The 19,505-nt window shown below is 35.7% G+C and overlaps 1 protein-coding gene and 1 long non-coding RNA gene across 4 annotated transcripts in view; one reads left to right on the top strand and one right to left on the bottom strand.

The window, feature by feature from the left end:
• Positions 1-19,505, bottom strand: part of agxt2 (alanine--glyoxylate aminotransferase 2) — a 28,213-nt gene that overhangs the window by 6,553 nt on the left and 2,155 nt on the right. For 2 of the 3 annotated variants that reach the window (XR_015519676.1, NM_001033750.1), the window contains 9 exon segments: positions 18,263-18,386; positions 16,101-16,195; positions 15,921-16,014; positions 13,887-13,980; positions 11,413-11,513; positions 8,899-8,991; positions 8,275-8,407; positions 3,117-3,205; positions 575-724 (listed from right to left, as the gene is read on the bottom strand). Coding sequence is in view for 1 of the 3 variants with exons in the window: in NM_001033750.1 (NP_001028922.1) it covers positions 575-724; positions 3,117-3,205; positions 8,275-8,407; positions 8,899-8,991; positions 11,413-11,513; positions 13,887-13,980; positions 15,921-16,014; positions 16,101-16,195; positions 18,263-18,386 (973 nt within the window). In the remaining 2 variants the exon portion in view is untranslated. 3 annotated transcript variants of the gene reach the window in all.
• Positions 4,864-8,456, top strand: LOC147838790 (uncharacterized). The gene is made up of 4 exons (XR_015520099.1): positions 4,864-5,737; positions 5,938-6,789; positions 7,021-7,314; positions 7,660-8,456. It is a non-coding gene; the product is annotated as an uncharacterized LOC147838790 (long non-coding RNA).

Below are 19,505 nucleotides of genomic sequence, written 5' to 3'. Positions count from 1 at the left end.
AAACTAAGGAGTTTGCATTCGACATTGAGCAGAAATATAGATTAGTTATCAGGTGCACAGACATGGTTTCCGATTGCTATTAACAAGCAACAGTTCTATGATAGTTTCGTTTTTGTAGCAACTCTGAATGTGCCTCACACAGGTGATTGGGCTTGACAAACCACCTATAAAAACACACTTTTCATTTGACACTTTAAACCTACGCTTGCACCAGTTTTGCACATTTGCTTCGGACACTTTCTTACAATCACTCCATATCAAATTGTGCATTTATGAAGTGTGCCTTACACAGGTTAGTGGGCTTGACAAACCACCTGTAGAAGAGTGCACTCTTTTCTCTCTTTCTCTCTTTCTACAAAAAAATAACACTCCCTAGCACTTTACTCCTTACTGTAGGACTTTATTCTCAGAGAACTAACAGTTCCTGTGTAATTAGCATTATATGAATTGCCTTCTCTTGTTGAACCACTGACTGCCTCCTCAATTGTAAGTCCTTTCGGCCAAAAGCATTTGCTAAATGTAAATGACTCTTGACTAGGAGTTGATCGATATGTAAGTTTCCTGCATGTAATACCTTGTCTTTGACCATCTCCACCCCGATCTGAAGGCCTTTTCCTCTCACGTCTCCGATGATCTCATATTTGTCTCTGAGTTTGGCTAGTTCTGTCAGCAGGTACGTCCCCAATTCAGCACTGTTCTCCTGCATCTTGTCCTCTTTTATTGTCTGACAGCAATAAAAAGCATTCAGATGCAGAAGTAATTATATGTAAAATACATTGTGATCACTTTTCTGAATGCACTCAGAAGTATGTATGAGTAAAAGCAAGTGATATACTAGGACTGAGCGATTTAGCCTAAAATCTAAATCTCGATTAATTCAGATTTTTACTCGATTACATTTTAACTCGAGTACCATACATGAATGAGTATTTTATTTATTTATTTAATGGTTTTGCCCTCAGTTCACTGACAAGTTTTGTACAGTAAATACGCTCACATAATACAAGTGTGAGATTTGTGAATGAAGGGTGCATTATTTAATTTTAAAATAATTGAAGTAAACACACACTATCTACTATCTATGATTATTTATTGAACATTAACATTGAACAACTAAAATCAGAACACGCATTGCCTAAAATGCGGCTCTCCCACCGTCTTCACCTCTACCAAACCGACCAATCACAAAGTTTGCATTACAGGTCGTTGGGACGTGCGTGGACATGCAAAGGCTGCACTGGACTGTACATGTGCCCTTGGCAGAAGTATAGTATCATAATAATATAATAAGTGTACATCATAATATAAAAGTATAATTCAGCCTTAACAGAGCGGGGTCACGTTACTTCACACACGATAGGGTAATTTTAAAAAATTGACCTGGGAAAATTAGATCTAGGTTCTGAATGTCAATTTCGAACACTTTTCGATTAATCGCCCTTTATTATACTTTAAATAATCAGTTGTTAAAGGAATAAGACAGTATTCTGCATTGTTTATTATCCAGTTATTTTTGTATTTTTAATTTTGACATTAAAACAATAGTGTATTGTTATACAGTTTATAATATAAAGTATTTATTTCTTGTGGTATTTTACCAGTTATTGTAGAACTTGTAACAAGATTTTATTTACTATTGTTGACATCAGATACCAGAAATATCCATTTGTACAACAGTTCTGTCTGGTTCTTGAATCTGATTGGCTGATAGCCACGCAGTATTTTGCAAATCGTACCTCCCACATCCAGCGACAAGCAGAGGGCACTCTACTCAAAGTTTGACAAATATTACTGCTGTTGGCCAACATAATGTACTTTTGAGGCTTTTTAGGTAAGAATGTAGTTGTTTAGATTGCAAACTATGCAGTTATTTATAAGGATAGTGCCTATTTTAAAATATTAATAATTTCGGAGCATCGGATTCAGGGCATTGGCCGCCATCAGCCTGTCTGAGCAGACCAAAGAAAAGTGACGGTTGACGTTCCACCACAAGTTGGCGACAGAGACCGTAGGGGAGGAAAACAGCCTTTTTTCAGCTTCAAACTACAGCTGAACAAATCATTACAAATCAGGTAAGTGACATTCTAAGTCGATCTCTGTATTTTGCATTGGTGTATTTATACCACAGAAACTGGTAGTGTTTGCTTTGTTCTGGCTTTTTCAGGGTTAATTATTGTGAAATTTCAATTGCAACAGAAATATGGGAAATCTCTGTAGACTCTTCATGCCGTTCAGCCTTATGATCTTAAAATGTGAGCAGAAATTCCCCTTATTTATAACTTTAGACGAGGGGTGTCAAACTCAGTTCCTGGAGGGCCGAAGCCCTGCACAGTTTAGTTCCAACCCTGCTCCAACACACTTACCTGTAGGTTTCAAACAAGCCTGAAGGACTCAATTAGTTTGATCAGGTGTGTTTAATTAGGGTTGGAACTAAACTGTGCAGGGCTGCGGCCCTTTTGGATCTGAGTTTGACACCTGTGCTTTAGACATTACGCTAGAGAATCATTTAAATACTAGCTCTAAAGTGACGTTTGTGAAATAGCAACGATTTATGCTGTTTTGACTGTCAGCTGAAGATGTGAATGAATGGCGGAAGAAAGTAGTTCCTCATACAAAAGGATTTTGAGACTCTGTGTTATTTTTTTTATATAAATACAGTATACACACACACGATTATACTGTTGAACTATTGTATAAATGCATAATCACACTCGTAGCAGCATGATATTGCTGTATATCGTCACTGGTGAGGGACACTAAAGCACTCGGCCTGAGGCCTTGAGCCAACGCACGCCTCCCACCAGTGCGGTAACGTACTGCTACTCATGTGATATTGCTCATATATGAACCACTGATCTTATTTGTATTTAATAATAATAAAGTGTGGTTTTCATTATTGTATATAATTTTCAGATTTATCTTATACAGCATTGCTGACACCAGAATTCATATTTTAGTAATATCTTTTTACTGTTTATAATGTCAAATTTATTTGTTTATCATTATCCTAAACACATCTTTTATCCCACAATTCCAGATTTTATTTTTATTTTATTATGTACATATATTTTTGTAATGATTTATGCATTTACTATAGTAAAACAATCTCTACTTACGTCCAGCACTGATGATGCGATAGCACAGGCTAATGGGTTTCCTCCAAACGTGTTGAAATGAACCCCCTTCGCAAATGACCTGGCAATTTCTGCAAAATATGCAAATTATATAATATCAGTGCCAAAAACAGCAATCAAATGTTAGAAGTTGGGGGTTTATTTCTATCCTTGAACAGATTTAGCCATCAGATGCTCTCATAATTGTAGACCTCATATTAAATAAAAGCACTCGGGGTTAACATGACCCAACATACTTTCTCCATCATCGCTCTCCCGCTGTTCCCTCTTCATTCAGATGGATAATGTTTTGTCATGTTAACCCTGAGGAACATAATTAGAGTGAATACATAAACAAAACAAACTCCAGTGCTTTGCTAATCCCAGCACAACAAGCACTGCACACAGACACGTGGCTAAACATCTAATGCATATGGCACACTTTTCTGGAAACACTTCAGTCGTCTTTTGATTGGTTTAAATATCAGTCGAGTGTACAGCAATCTTAAGCACCCCACCTGGAAACCAGTCTGAGCAGATAAAAAAGCTGTGATGTTTATATTGATGATAGTGCTCATTAACAGATATACAGATGAAGCCAGAATTATAAGCCCCCTTTGATTCTTATTTTCTTTTTCAAATATTTGCCAAATGATGTTAAACAGAGGAAGGAAATTTTCACTGTCTGATTGTCTGAATATTTTTCTTCTAGAGAAGGTCTTATTTGTTTTTTTTTGGCTAGAATAAAAGCAGTTTTTAATAATAAAAAAAAAAACATTTTAAGGACAAAATTATTAGGCCCTTTAAGCTAAATTTTTTTTTCGATAGTCTACACAACAAACCATCATTATACAATAACTTGCCTATTTACCTTAACCTGCCTAATTAACCTAGTTAAGCCTTAAAATGTTACTTTAAACTGTATAGAAATGTCCTGAAAAATATCTAGTCAAATATTATTTACTGTCATCATGGCAAAGATAAAATAAAAGTTATTAGAAACGTGTTATTAAAACTATTATGATTAGAAATGTGCTGAAAAAAATAAACAAGGGTGCTAATAATTCAGGGGCCTAATAATTCTGACTTCAACTGTATGTACTGATTGCCTATGTTTTTAATCTGAGGACATTTCCACACCTCTAAACATGACACGACACAAAACGTGATTGGTTGGTTACCCTGTCAGTCAAAAAGCACCATGGATGGTCCTTGACCATTCAAAGCAGGCAAAGTTTTCAAAGAGGCCCGATTATGTGAGACTAGCGCTTTAAAAGTTCAAGTCTATAGACTAATGGTTGACTAATTTACCAGTAAATATAAGTCTGTGGGACCACATTAGTAAAGCTAACCAGAATTACAAATGCTTACGAATTAGTGCATATTTAATCATTTGCCCATTTAAACAGCATTTTGATAAAAACTGTTGTAATAGTTATTTACTGTCTCAGTAATTTATTATTTTTTAGTTTAGTAAAACTTTTTATACATTGTAAAAAAAAAAAAAACTTAAAATCATAAGGCAACCTGTTGCTTTGGTTGGGTATCGTTTGGGGCTAATGTGCTAAATTGATACTTTTAAAACGGTACCAGTGCCTGAACCAATACTTTTGAGCCAGAAAATTATGGTGGATGACATTAGAAAAATCTTTTCTTTGACAAAAAAAAAAAACATTTTAATCAATTCATATTTTATTTATTTGAATTGAATTGCATTAATATATTTATTTTTATCTTTTTTTTTTTTGTTAGCATTTAAGATTAAGTTAACATTACATTAGCTTACTACTAACCTTTAGTAGCAGGAAAAGCCAGGGCCGGAGTGGGACTCCTTTTATAGCCCTGGAGTTTCAAGCCCTTAGACCGGCCCACCTCAATTTACGACTGACTATATTAAAATAACATCATTTGCAATTCAGTTTCTAATGACACTATCACGTCTTTTGTACAAAGGACACAGCTGCTTTAGAACTTCTAATGTTTTTCATAAATATGAGACCATTAAAGGGTACCTAAATCCCCAACACTATTCTTTAAAACATCTCAATGTCCTTTTCTGCAATATCCGAATATATATTCTGTGCAAAAGTCTTTATACATATCCAGTTCTTTGTAACGGTGGTCACACAAAATATAAAAAATTAAATATGTACATCTACATAAGTCACCCAAACAGTATTATAGGTCTTAACTCTAAAAATTAAAAATTACTCAGGTGAGGTTCAAACTCGGGTCGGCGGCGTCTTAAATCAACATGCTGACCACTGGACCACAATGGCATACTTTTTAAGCTCTGTATAACTTTCTATTGATGGCTTAATCTCTTTCTCCCCTTTTTAGATTTCTGATCAAATTGTCAGATTTATTAATGTTGTGAATCATCTGATTTTTATTGAGCAGGTGTTATATTCATTAATATTAATTATTCAAATTTTTATTTTTACTAAGGTGGCGCTGAATGGGGTTGAATGATAGTTACATCATCATTAACCTGCAGGCTGCATTTTGCTCACGGGGCTGCGAGAAAATAAATAAAAAGAGCGGAGCTGCGGCAAAATAATGAATAAAAAGAGCGAGGATATGGTCAAATAAATAAATAAATGAAAATAGTACGACTGCTTTGAGCAGGGGTGTCAAACTCAATTCCTGGAGGGCCGAAGTCCTGCACAGTTTAGTTCCAACCCTGCTCCAACACACTTACCTGTAGATTTCAAACAAGCCTGAAGGACTCAATTAGTTTGATCAGGTGAGTTTAATCAGGGTTGGAACTAAACTGTGCAGGGCTGCGGCCCTTTTGGAACTGAGTTTGACACCTGTGGCTTAGAGAGTGCAAGCAGCTTGAAACACCGGCCCTTGCGGCCAAAAAAAAAAAAAGACCGGCCCACCGGTAATTGTCTCGGTCCTCCAGATTAACCAATCTGGGCCAGGGAAAGGCTGTCATCAAAATCAGTGAACTCCTTTTTTCTAGGGTTGGGGTTTGTGACTACATTTAAATGGACATCAGTAATCTAATTATCTGCTTTAATCTGAATAAGACAATAATAAGATTAAGGAGTTTACATGAGTTGCTTTTTAAATGTTACATTTATGATCCCGTCTTTGTGTTATAGCACATAGATTGATGAACGTCATTCGTCACCACACTATCCACATTTCCTCTGGAGTTTCATGTTATTTTGGGTGTTTCACTTTTAATTTTTTTACTTTAACTGCAGTTCGGCAGGTTCACTTTCATTCAGGAACATATTGTTCATGCCCCGTGACAAACTGGGGTGTTGGATGAGAATATGAATTAAGGAGTGCTGGAAGAGTGTTGTTTTGATGGAATTTGATAATACATTCCTGACCTCGGCATTTCATGACGCGGGTGTCTGTGGTCATTTAAGGTAATCAAAAATGGCTGTTTGATCAGATTATTGTCTTTAATCATATTAAAATTGTAGCATAGGTGTCCATGTAAACACACTTAGTGTAAGTGCCAGATGATGTTACAAGCTGTCAAAGACAGTGCATTCCTCTCTTTAAGTTGATTCCATGAGCCCTCAAATGTTTCAAGTCTGACTTGTTTTCCTACTACATGCAACTTTTGCAAAGCATCTGCTTCATGTGTCTGACTCATAGCTTGTAAAATATAGCCAAGCTTAGTTTGAGCAAATTTAATGAAATGCCATCATGCGTGTTGATGAATTTGAAGGGAGCTGCTCACCGCATGCACTGTACTGCGCACATTGCCTACGTGCATGCTTTAAAGCAACAAGAACAAACGCTTAACATCACTGATGGTGCCTCAAAGTTGTTTAGAATTAAATGTTTAGACATACAACATGTACCCACTGTATGTGTGCTATTGATGTACCTTTTGATGCTTTTTACGTCCGTGTCGCAGCACCAGTGGCACCGAAATTAGGCACCGAAATTCATATGCTGCATACCAGTTACATAGGTTTATGTAACCCGTTTTCAGTATCCAACCCTACTTGTTGCACAGCTTTTTTTTTTATTTGACTCAACTTTTATCCCAAGTACTATAATTGACCTGATTTAAGTTGAGTCAGCTTAAAAAGTTGTGCAGCGAGTTGCCTTACAATTTTAAGTCGCAACTTTTTTTGACAGTGTATAGACTATTTCAATAAGGTGATATTATTGGCCCATAAACTTTTCCTGCTTGTTTTCAAAACTTTTTCATAACTGTAACGAGGCAGTTCATTCATTCATTCATTTTCTTGTCGGCTTAGTCCCTTTATTAATCCGGGGTCGCAACAGCGGAATGAACCGCCAACTTATCCAGCAAGTTTTTACGCAGCGGATGCCCTTGCAGCTGCAACCCATACCTGGGAAACATCCACACACACACACTCATACACTACGGACAATTTAGCCGCATGTGTTTGGACTGTGGGGGAAACCGGAGCACCCGGAGGAAACCCACTTGAAGGCAGGGAGAACATGCAAACTCCACACAGAAACGCCAACTGAGCCAAGGTTCTACCTAGCGACCTTCTTGCTGTGAGGCGACAGCACTACCTACTGTGCCACTATGAGGCAGTTCAACCATATCTTAATGTTAAAACTGCTGTCATAACATTATTTGTCATTATGCAGAACTTTTTGCATTGTTGGAAGCTATGGAAATTAAACATTTAAAACAGGAAATGAGTTAGGACAATTCTTATTGTCAATAAATTGGATGTAAATAAAAGCAAATCAGTATACAAATACCACCAAATCAAAAAGTGTGCATACAGAGCCCATTTAACTCAACATTTCCATACTGCAAATGTCAAGCTCAAGAGGTTAGAATAACACAATGGTAAGCATATTAAAAGCAACACTATGGAGAATTGCATTTATAATTAGTGTTTCATTTGATTCTAAGTATATCTGAATTGCAAGCCATGATGGTTCCTGTGCTCCGACTCACCGCTGGGCTTCACAGAGCTGAATAATTCAGCTTCTCCACCAGCACAATCCCTCATTAGAGCCTAAAGAATGAGACTCAGTGTGCGGTTCAATTTAAACACCTCTGGCTATAAATGTGCTTCATTAGTCTATAGATTCACACTTGCTAAAACCAATAAATACTACAAAGCTACTGATGGCTGGAATAAGCAAATCGCACAATGTCTGGGTGTGAATTTGGTTGGATTTAAGTGCCAGTCACCTGCAGTCGTGACCACAGCTCCCATCGGGATGCCATTGGCAATGCCCTTCGCCATCGTCACCATGTCTGGAATAACATTGTGTCCTTCAAAACCCCAAAAGTGGCTCCCTGTGCGGCCAAAGCCAGTCTGGACCTGAGAAACATGAAAAAGGACAAATCTGCGATTAATAATTACTTTATACAAGAAGGAATTTTACAGAGGAATTTATTCTATGGTTTAAGTACAAGACTGATTATTGGAGTGTGTTTTCTTTAATATATAAATGTGTGTGTGTGTGTATGTATATATTACATGTATTTTATAAATATTAGAAACGCACCCCTGGATGACTCTTTTAAACTCATCAGTTTACAAAAAAAGCAAGCTTACAATAGTAATAATTAGAATTCAGAAAACAACGTCCAGTTATCATGTTAAAAATAAACATTCATTTCTCATTTTAATTTTATGCTGGTGTATTTGGCTGTGATTGGAGGCGGGGTTTTGCACAGGTGTTTCTGTTTACTTCTCACACTCTCTGATTGCTTCTGAACAATTAGGAACCATTTTAGGTCTGAAGAGAGCCTGGCTTCACTGAACTACAAAATACAATTAATAGCAAACAACAAACAAGTTCTCCAGACCTCATCGGCTATACAGATTCCTCCTTTCTCCCGAACAAGCTGGTAAGTTTCTTTCAGGTAGTTTTTAGGGTATTGAACAGCCCCACCGACACCCTGCAGAAAGATAAACATGATCATATTTGAGAGCCTAAAGTTTGTTAGATGCAAGTTCAACAAAAGTGCACTGAATAACATGAAGTAAATATGAAAATACAGAGTAAATGTAAGACTAATGCAACTGATGGCCTTTTAAATTATACACTTAACTGAAAATGAAAGCAGTCCTGCACAGAATCATTTAACATAATTGTAAGCACAAAACATAATCTCCCATTCGCTGGCCTGTGCCATAATATGCATTATAAAAGGAAGTGCTGGCATCTTGCTGTGAAGTTATTTTCACTGTCCTTTTGAACCAAGAAGAGCTTGTGTTGTTTAAAATGTCTAAAAGCAAATTGCTGGGTACACCTGTGGACTTGTTAATCAGCATCTGTTTCTATGACAACCTAAATTTCTGTTACATGGTCAGTGACGCAGAGTTGAAAAACAACTTTTTTTGTATTTTAAAATGCAGTAAATTCACGGTAAATCTACACAATGATGTACTTAAAACAATTATCTTTTTCTTTGGATTTTCGGATAATTCCTGTTTACATGAATCAGCTAAAAATACCAAAAACTGCTGTATTATGCATGCCAGGACAGTAGGTGGCTGTGACTTTAAGATGCACTTTGCCCTTGTCTAAACATCGTCCTCTACTTCCAGTGTTGCCAGATTTGGAGGTTTCAAATAAAAAAAAATAGCATAGGTGGGTTAAAAAAATTTGGGCAGTTTTAAAACTAATTTTATAGACGAATTACCATGTTTGTAAACATTCAGAAAAAACTGGGAGCGCCAGCATTTACAGCGAGGTAATGACATCTGATCACCATGAAGCTGAGCACACTGTCAACCATCTTAACTGTTGTTTTGGTCATTCTGAAACGCTTTACAGCTAGAGTATTAGTGTTATTTTATTATTAATGACCTCCAGAATCAATTCACTCATTTATTAGATGAGGAAAAGATTGACGCAGCTTCTCCTGATGCAGCAAATTCAGTTTTTATTGTTGATATTTGGCGCCAGTTAATCAGGAAGTCACAATTTTGTTTGCTTTGACTCGTTAGATGGAAACGCTGCTTTATTCACAAATCTTTTATGCAATAGTCCAATTTTGTCCATAAATTGAATTCACATTTTTGGATGGAAACATAGCTATTGATCATTCACACAGATCTACAAAGAAACAACAATTGAAAACTGCCAAAACTTTTATTTTTTTTATGTTATCATTGAAAATGGTGTTTTCTAAACAGAGCCCGGGTATTGACTTTTCAAAACACTGTTTACATAACAGTGAAGTGCTAAAACAGAAGAAAAATCTTTTGTGACTTTGTAAAGAAACACTATACGTACACCTGTGCACATCCCCCTACAATGCTTTTCATCTGCCACTGTTAGTTTGTTTGTATACACTGTTAGTTTGAATGTATAATACCAAATAAATACCATAATATTATAGTTTTCAAAAGATTGTGTTTTCAGGCTTCCCAAAACACCATTGTTGTAGATATTGTATTTTTTTTTATTACTTTATACCCCATTTTAACATTTCTTTGTTCTTTTCTTATACTTTCATTTAGTTTCTTTTTTTTCTTGTTTATGTAAAGTACTTTGAATTACCATTGTGTGTGAAATGTGCTATTTAAGGGTGCTTTCACACCTGTGAATCAATTCAGTTGTTCTGAAACAGAGATTACAATTGTTACATTGTTGCTCTTTGCTCTTGGAGCGGTTCGCTTTCACATTGCAAAGTTTCTAATCGGACCAAAAGAGCTAAAACAAGTCACGTGCGAGTAAACTCTCCTCACATTGGTCAGTGTCAGGGTTTATTTTGCAGCGTCCCGCTCAGCTGTCAAGAGAGGTGGTTGTTTGGTGGTGATTGACAGGGTGAGCGCGCGCGACGTGTCTGAGGAGAGATGCGGTGGGGAGGGGTGAGAAGTGTGCGCGACGATGCCTATTTGAGGACCGGGAGGGAGACGCGAGATTACCGGGAGATCATCACTCGTTTGCGGGCATCCGGAGACTCGCGAAACTTTCCGCCATACTCCTAATTCTCTCTTAATATAGCCGTAAGCTTATTACATATCCATAAAACACTGTGATATAACCGTGCTCGGATCGGTTCGCTTTCTCACTGCAATCAAACCGCTCCAGGGTTCGTTTCAATCAAGCCGAGACCACCTCATTCAAGCGATCTCGGAGCGATTACTTTGGCGCGGAACAGAGCGCGATTGCCCTGTTCACATATGCCAAACGAACCGCGCTAACTGGGCAAACGAGATGCGTTCCGAAACAAAAGTGTAGGTGTGAAAGCACCCTAAATAAACCTGCCTTGCCTTGCTATTCATGATTGGCAGAAAGGGTTCAAAATGTTTGCATTATTGTTTAAACATCCATCAGTATTTTTTCATTAGGTATTGTGTCATCATACCTGAATGGGTTCTGTGAAGAACGCAGCGATTCGACTGGGAACGGTTGTGTCGAACACCTCTTTGAGTTCTTTGATATACATATCATTGGCATGACAGTGACCTGAGAACAGAGAATCACGTATAAAACATGACATTTTCATAGGTTTATCAGTGCAAATCAGCTAGATAACATAATTTTCAATACAAATCACTTCCTATGCCTTCATCGAAATTTATGCTGTCACTCGCATGAGATCGACCAATGGCAAACCACAACAAACAAACCAAACAGCCAATCAAATTCCTGTGGACAAAGTCCTGCCGTACAGGATTTTTTTTTTCATTCCAGAATTTTCCTTCAGATAAATGCCAAGTCACACTACTTTAAGCACATTACAAAGGAATTCCTAATGATTCTCGCTTTAACAAATAACACTAATTACAATCAAGAGTTAACAAGCTGTTCATGTGTTATTTTTAGTGTTGGGTAAGTTACTTTTAAAAAGTATTACTGATTACTACTCCAATTTTATTCTGATCATATTACTAATTACTTTATGTAAAAAATAATCAGATTACTAATTTTACTTTACTGTTACTTTTAAAACATATAAAATATACCTATAAAAATACAAAATAAACTCCAGGGGCCTCATGTACCAAGTCTTGTTTTGATTTAATACTAAAACATTGCGTACGGAAAAAGCTGTAAATGTGCGTACGCAGTAAAAAAAATCTGATGCATGAAACAAGTGGGTACAAGTGGGATTCTGCGTACACGGAATCCCACGCATATTCTCTTTGTACATCCGAATTAACGTGAAACTGAGCGTACATGCCCAATTTACACCAATTTACAGGTGAGTTGGGTAGGCTAAATTGTCCGTAGTGTATGAGTGTGTGTATGAATGAGTGTGTGGATGTTTCCCAGAGATGGGTTGCAGCTGGAAGGGCATCCGCTGCGTAAACCTGCTGGATAAGTTTATTCCTCTTTGGCAACCCCGGATTAATAAAGGGACTAAGCCGACAAAAAAGTGAATAAATGAAAAAAAAAAAAGTATGATTCCTAAGCTACTATAAATAACCACAGTCTTCAGTCCACATTTATCTTTGTCTGGAAGAAACCCCCCTTCCTCCCCATTCTCCTCCTTTACCATAGATCGGGTGGCATGGCAGCCCAGTGGTTGGCACTGTTAGTCCCACAGCAAGAACACTGCCGGCCCTGGTCCCCGCCAGGCCAGTGGGTGTTTCTGTCAGGAGTTTGTATATTCTCCCCGTCCGCGTGGGTTTCCCCCGGGTTCTCCGGTTTCTTCCCACCATCCAAAGATATACATAACAGATTTAGCAAATCAGGCACTTGTCTAGCTCCCTTCTTCTCAAGTGTTCCCTTAGCTACTGCAGCCGGGGAGTTTTTGAGATCCACATTTCCAGAGATTCCAGAGTTACACGGGGCATCAGCGTCAACGCTTCCCATTCACTTTGAATGGGTGACGTCAAAAGTTGCCGAACTGCCTTGTGGATCAGTCGACGCCGCTTTGCTGGAGAAGTTGGGACTTGCTCAACTTTTTAAGCGCCGATGAAAGCGTCAGCCAATCAGCTATATGCAAATACACCAGCTCAGACAGTGGCCTATTGCTGACTAAATTCATTGGCTGACGCTGCTATGACGATCGCATCAGCCCCAACTTCAGACACGCCCTCTGTCAAGCGTTGACGCTGAAGCCTCGTGTGAATGTGGCGTTAAGTACAAAAATTGTTGAATACTTTAGTACTTCCACTTAAGTATGGTGCTTAAAGAGCACTTCAACTTCTACTCAAGTCACTTTTTTCATAGAGCCTTGTACTTTTACTTAAGTCTGGGTCTCTAGTACTTTATACATCTCTGATAATGACAAACCAACGGCTGTTACTATTTAAATGTCATAACATCTGCTCGGCTGTATGCATGTTTTGAGCAAAATATTAATTTGTGCTTTATTTCATGAATCAATATCACAATATCTAATCTAAATAATCAGTCATCCAAATTATGTTTTTCTTATTTAAAATTTGATGAAATATAAAATGCACTCAAACTCCAGACATATGTCATAGTAAGTTGTCTCTTTCTCCAGAGTTGCATATAATTTTCCTGTAATATGTTGTACCTCTTTCTTAATCATGAGGCGTAACTGGCTGTTTACATTAATCTAAAAAGCATTGAAAAGACGTCTGCAACTTTTGTGAAGCATCAAATCACCTGCATATTAGCTGTCAAAACATGTTTGTGACTTCTATAACTTATTATTATTATTATTATTATCATTATTATAAAAAAAGTAGGAATATTGACCATGTCTATAAACGTACTCTCAGAAATTGTACTAAAGCTGGGTTGTAAATTTACCTTAAAAAATTACCTTTAAAAATGCACTTATTTAAAAGTCCATATTGGTTTCTTAAAATTAGTAGACCTCATTTGGCCTCATTACTTTGTGTGTGTGTACATGTGTACCTGGGGAGCAGCTGCACTCTCGGATGGTTTGAACAGGAGAGTCTCTACAGTGGCTTCCTCCCCAGAGACCCCTGAAAACATCCGGACACATGGTCTACAATGCACACAACACAGGAGCAAAAGTCAGAAACAAAGACATTTAAACTTCAACATGCACAGTAATAAAAATTAACATACTATGCATGAGAAAATATCAAATCCTATGAAGATGAACTCATATACTCATATTCTTAATATCACATACAAATTGCTAATGCTGAAAACCTGATAATCAGTATTTTTGCTTGGTAATTGTATTCCTTTTTTAAGTTTGAACCATGAACCACACAAAACTATACAATAAACCAATTTTAAAAAAATATATAATTCAACATACACAATAGTTCTCAAATTTAAAATGGTAAAACCTTTCATTACATAATAAAATTATTCTAGCAAATTATCACTTCAAATCTGAACTAAAACTAGAGAAGATTAGTTCCTTCAAAGACATAACAGAGCATTTGTTAAAACTTGGAAGCCCTTTTTTTCCTAATGTTAACTCTCCAGCTGGATTTAGACTGATCCCCCTTGTTAGCTCTTGACAATAATAATATCAGTAACATAATATCAATAGCAATCATAATCAGTTTGTGATCTTTTATCACTTGAATTGTAACATTGAGATTGTTGCAAAAATGTAGACATCTGCCCCTTATTTAGTTGAGTAATAGTGTTTTCTTTTTATTGTCTTTTTGTTATTATAGAAAAATGTAATTATTATATAACAATATTTTTATTTATTAAAATATTTTTGTCCTATTATGTAACAATTACATTCAATTGTTATATTAATATGTTTATAATTGATTTATTTACTATTATTATTATTATTATTATTATTATCATTTTTTTATTTTTGATTCCTTTATCAAATAATTTTTATTCTAATTTTTATTGTATTTTTATTTTAATTATTTTTTTATTTATTTTATTATATAAATTGTATTAAATTATTATATAAATTTTTATTCTTATTTTTATTTAATTTTACTATATAAAATGTTATTTATGAAATTTTATTATTATTATTTTTATTATTATTTTATATTCTTTATTTTATTATTATTTTTATTTATTTTGTTATAAAATTATATTATTGTATAAATATTTTTATTTACTTTTATTATATGAAATTAATTATTATATAAAATGTTGTTGTTGTTAATTTTTTAATCATTGTTTATTTTTTATTATTATTGATTTTATTATATAAAATATTAAATTATTATATAAATATTCTTATTATTGTTTTATTATTTATATTTTATCATCAATATATTTAATTTTATTATATAAATTATATTTGTTATTTAATTTTTTATTGTTATTATTATTAATATTATTATTATATTTTATATTTCATTCATATTATTTATTCTTATTTATTATTGATTTTATTATTTAAAAGTTATATTAAATTATTATATAATATTATTATATTATTATTTTATCATAATTTAATTATTATATGAAAAATTATTATTATATTAATTATTTTAATGTTGTTGTTATTATATTTATTTTTATTATTATTATTATTTATTTTTACTTTATTGTTTTTATTATACAAACATTAAATTATTAATTATATAATAATATAATAATTACAATTATATGATAAATATATAATATTTTAATTAAATTATTATATAAATATTTTTATTTTATTTGTTATTATTATTTTTTTGAGGGGGTGGTTTATGGGTAGTTTATGTTTGTAAAACGTTAAATCATAAAAAAAAATTAAAAAAAATCTGAACTAAAATAAAATCTAATGGGAACAGGTCTTGTTCTCAATATTGTTTTAGTTCCTATTCCAAACCTTATGACCTTCGACAGTAATTCTTTTACGTTTGCATTAAACAACAGCACTAACATATCATATCCTGATGTTTCCTCTACATAATGTAGTTTGTGTTCTTAAACCAGAGGAATATGACATGATAAAGCATGCATCTGACAGATGGAGAGATGTGTGGGTGGGTCATGTACGTTATGGCAGCCTAGAGAAGACGGGACGGGGTATTTGTAATGCGTGTTGGACGTCAGACCCGTGGCTTGTGGACTGCCACCGTGATAGGAGCCCCTGCATATACAAACACAAATCAGTAATCGCTCATTTATGGCTGTACAGGTCCGCTTGAGAATTATTGGGGGGAAAAGGTCAATCACCTAAGCGTGATGACATCAAAATTTCCAGTATGAAGCCGGGCCATCAGCACTGCGAGGTCGTTGGCCTCTGAGCCACTGTTGGTAAAATACACAACCTAGAGAAAGAAAAGAAGCACAATATTACAGCTGCACATGCACTGTGATCATACTTTCTCTTGCATGCATACAAAAAAGGTACAGATCAGAGCTGATCCAGAAAAGTACAGATGTGAAATGCAGTAACTAAAATAAGTAAAATATAATAAAACAGCCATTTACAAATCTAATAATATTTCATATCTGTAAAAGTAATTTTAATTTTGTAATACAAGGCTGAGTGTACTCCAGTCACATGATCCTTCAGGAATCATTCTAATATGCCGATTCGATAATCAAGACATTATTATTCATATTATGCTTCTTCTTTTTTTTAACGATGAAATAATAATGTAAACGCTATTAATAAAGTGCGATTATGGTGGCTCAGTGGTTAGCACTGTCACTTCACAGCAAGAAAGTCGCTGGTTCGAGCCCTAGCTGGGTCAGTTGGCATTTTTGTGTGGAGTTTGCATGTTCTCACTGTGGGTTTCCTCTGGGTGCTCCGGTTTCCCCCACAGTCCAAAGACATGTGCTATAGAATAAACTAAATTGGCTGTAGGGTATGAATGTGAGTGTGTATGGATGTTTCCCAGTACTGGGTTACAGCTGGAAGGGCATTTGCTTTGTAAAACATATGCTGGATAAATTGGAAGTTCATTCCGCTGTGGTGATCCCTGATAAATAAAGGGACTATGCTGAAGGAAAACGAATGAATGAATATTAATAACAAAATTTGCACAATTCAAGGAAGGTCAAATTTACACCTAATAGAAACTCTGTATTAAATAATATTAAATATTTGTTCTTAGTCTGAAGAGGAGACTATGAGAGAAAGCTTACTGGTTATTAAATTAAAAAAAATGCATACCTTGCAGATTAAAACCAAGTAGCAATTGTTTTGTTATGGATTGAGTAGCCTTATCAGGGGTTGCCACAGTGGAATGAACCGCTAACATATCCAGCATATGTTTTACACAGCGGATGCCCTTCTAGCCTCAACCGAGTACTGGGAAACTTCCATACACACTTATTGTGTGTCACACAACGGCCAATTTAGTTTATTCAATTTAACTATACAGCATGTCTTTGGACTGCGGGGAAAACCGAAGCACCCATAGGAAACCCACACCAACACGAGGAGAATATGCAAAATCCACACAGAAATGCCAACTGATGCAGCCAAGCCAAGACTCAAACCAGCGACCTTTTTGCTGTGAGGCCATAGCCACTGAGCCACCATGCCGCCCCACTTGCTTCATTTCTAAATGAATCACTTTGTCAATGTATTACATGCAGCAGTCATTTGGTTCAAAACTGTTCATCAAAGTTGTTGAAAAACTAGTGAACAACACGCATTCTTGTGTTAGGACAATGTTGTGTTTTTGGTTTAGGTCTACTATAAATAATTACATTTAGAAAATAATTTATTCAGAAAGTCATTCATTTAAAGTCACTTTGTTTGTAAATGAATCACTTTCTAAATGTAATATTTATTCATAGTACACCTAAACCAAAAACACACATGTTTTTTGGGGTATTTATTTGGAAACAAAGCAAGCGATTGCTTCATTATTGGTGTGTTGAATCATTGACTCAAATGGTTTCTTAAAAAAACAGATTCATTCAAGAATCGTGTTGCTCTATTAGATGCGCAATTGTTCTGCTTCAGATTTGTTGAGAACTATTTTCATTGAAAATTTAAATGTTACTTTTAGAGTGTAGCATTGTAGCTCACAGTATAACAAACATCATGAAAAACAAAAGTCAGCCAATCAGAATTAAGGGATAGGTTTACCGTTTATGTTAAGTTTAGGCTTACGGTTAAGCACTTTAGGTTTATGCACTTCTACATGAGTGTTATCCAACAATTATTCCTCTATAATTTTGGGAATAATTTACAGTTGTGGTTGGGTTTAGGGGTAGGGAATGGGTATGGATTACATTTTCGAACACAAATTATGTTATAAAATCAACATAGATGTCAATCCAGGATCGCATCGTACTTGACAAAATCATGACATGCAAAAACAACAACCTGGACTGCAGTTTGAAAGCTGGCAGTGGCTTCAGAAAGCATGCAGTACCTTCAGTGGGTCTGGCAGAAGTGAGACTAGTTTCTCTGCATACTCCTGTATTTGTGGATACACATAGATGGGTGTTGTGTGCCACAGACGCCTTAGTTGTTTCTCGGCCGCCTCGGTCACTTTCCTGCAAAATTGTTCAATTTTAGTTAAATTTAAGATATCATACCAAAGTTTAAAATAGCAGCCTTTAATATAAGATACAACGAGCTGATCTGTGTATTTCAGAAACTGCTGATCTACTAGGATTTTCACGCACAACCATCTCTAGGGTTTACACTGAATGGTCCAGTGAAAATATCCAGTGAGCAGCAGTTCTGTGGGCGCAAATGTCTTGTTGATGCCAGAGGTCAGAGGAGAATGGCCAGACTGGTTTGAGCTGATGGAAAGACAACAGTAACTCAAATAACCACTCATTATGCAGACTGAGAATGCACAAGACGTGGAACCTTGAGGCAGATGAGCTACAGCAGCAGAAGACCACACTGGGGGACACTCCTGTCAGCTAAGAACAGGAAACTAAGGCTACAATTCGCACAGGCTCACTTAATTTGAACAACAGAAGATTGGAAAAACGTTGCCTGGTCTGATGAGTCCTGATTTTTGCTGTGACATTCAGGTGGTAGAGTCAGAATTTGGCGTCAACAACATGAAAGCATGGATCCATCCTGCCTTGCAATGGTTCAGGCTGGTGGTGGTGTAACGGTGTGGGGAATATTTTCTTGGCACATCTTGGGTCCATTAGTACAAACTGAGCATCGTGTCAACACCACAGCCTACCTGACCATGTGCATCCCCTTATAACCACAGTGCACCCATCTTCTCATGGCTACTTCCAGCAAGATAACACGCCATGTCATAAAGCGCAAATGGTAACACTTTACAATAAGATTCATTAGTTAATGCATTTACTAACATGAACTAATCATGAACAACACATGTACAGCATTTATTAATCATAACTGAACATTTACTAATGCATTATTAACATCCAAGTCCATGCTTGTTAACATTAGATAATGCACCATGAGTTAACATGAACTAACAATGAACTACTCAATTTTTATTAACTAACATTAACTAACATGAACAAATACAGTAGTAAATGTATTGCTCATTGTTTGTTCATGTTAGTAAAAGCATTAATTACCATTAACTAATGAACCTTATTGTAAAGTGTGACCGCGCAAATCATCTCAGACTGGTTTCTTAAACATGACAATGAGTTCACTAAATCTCAGATGGC

Source organism: Danio rerio, chromosome 21, assembly GCF_052040795.2.
Source record: "Danio rerio strain M-AB ecotype USA chromosome 21, GRCz13ab, whole genome shotgun sequence".
Classification (NCBI taxonomy): Eukaryota; Metazoa; Chordata; class Actinopteri; order Cypriniformes; family Danionidae; genus Danio; species Danio rerio.
The sequence above is the reverse complement of the archived record's forward strand: the minus strand, read 5'-3'. Positions and strand labels throughout refer to the sequence as shown.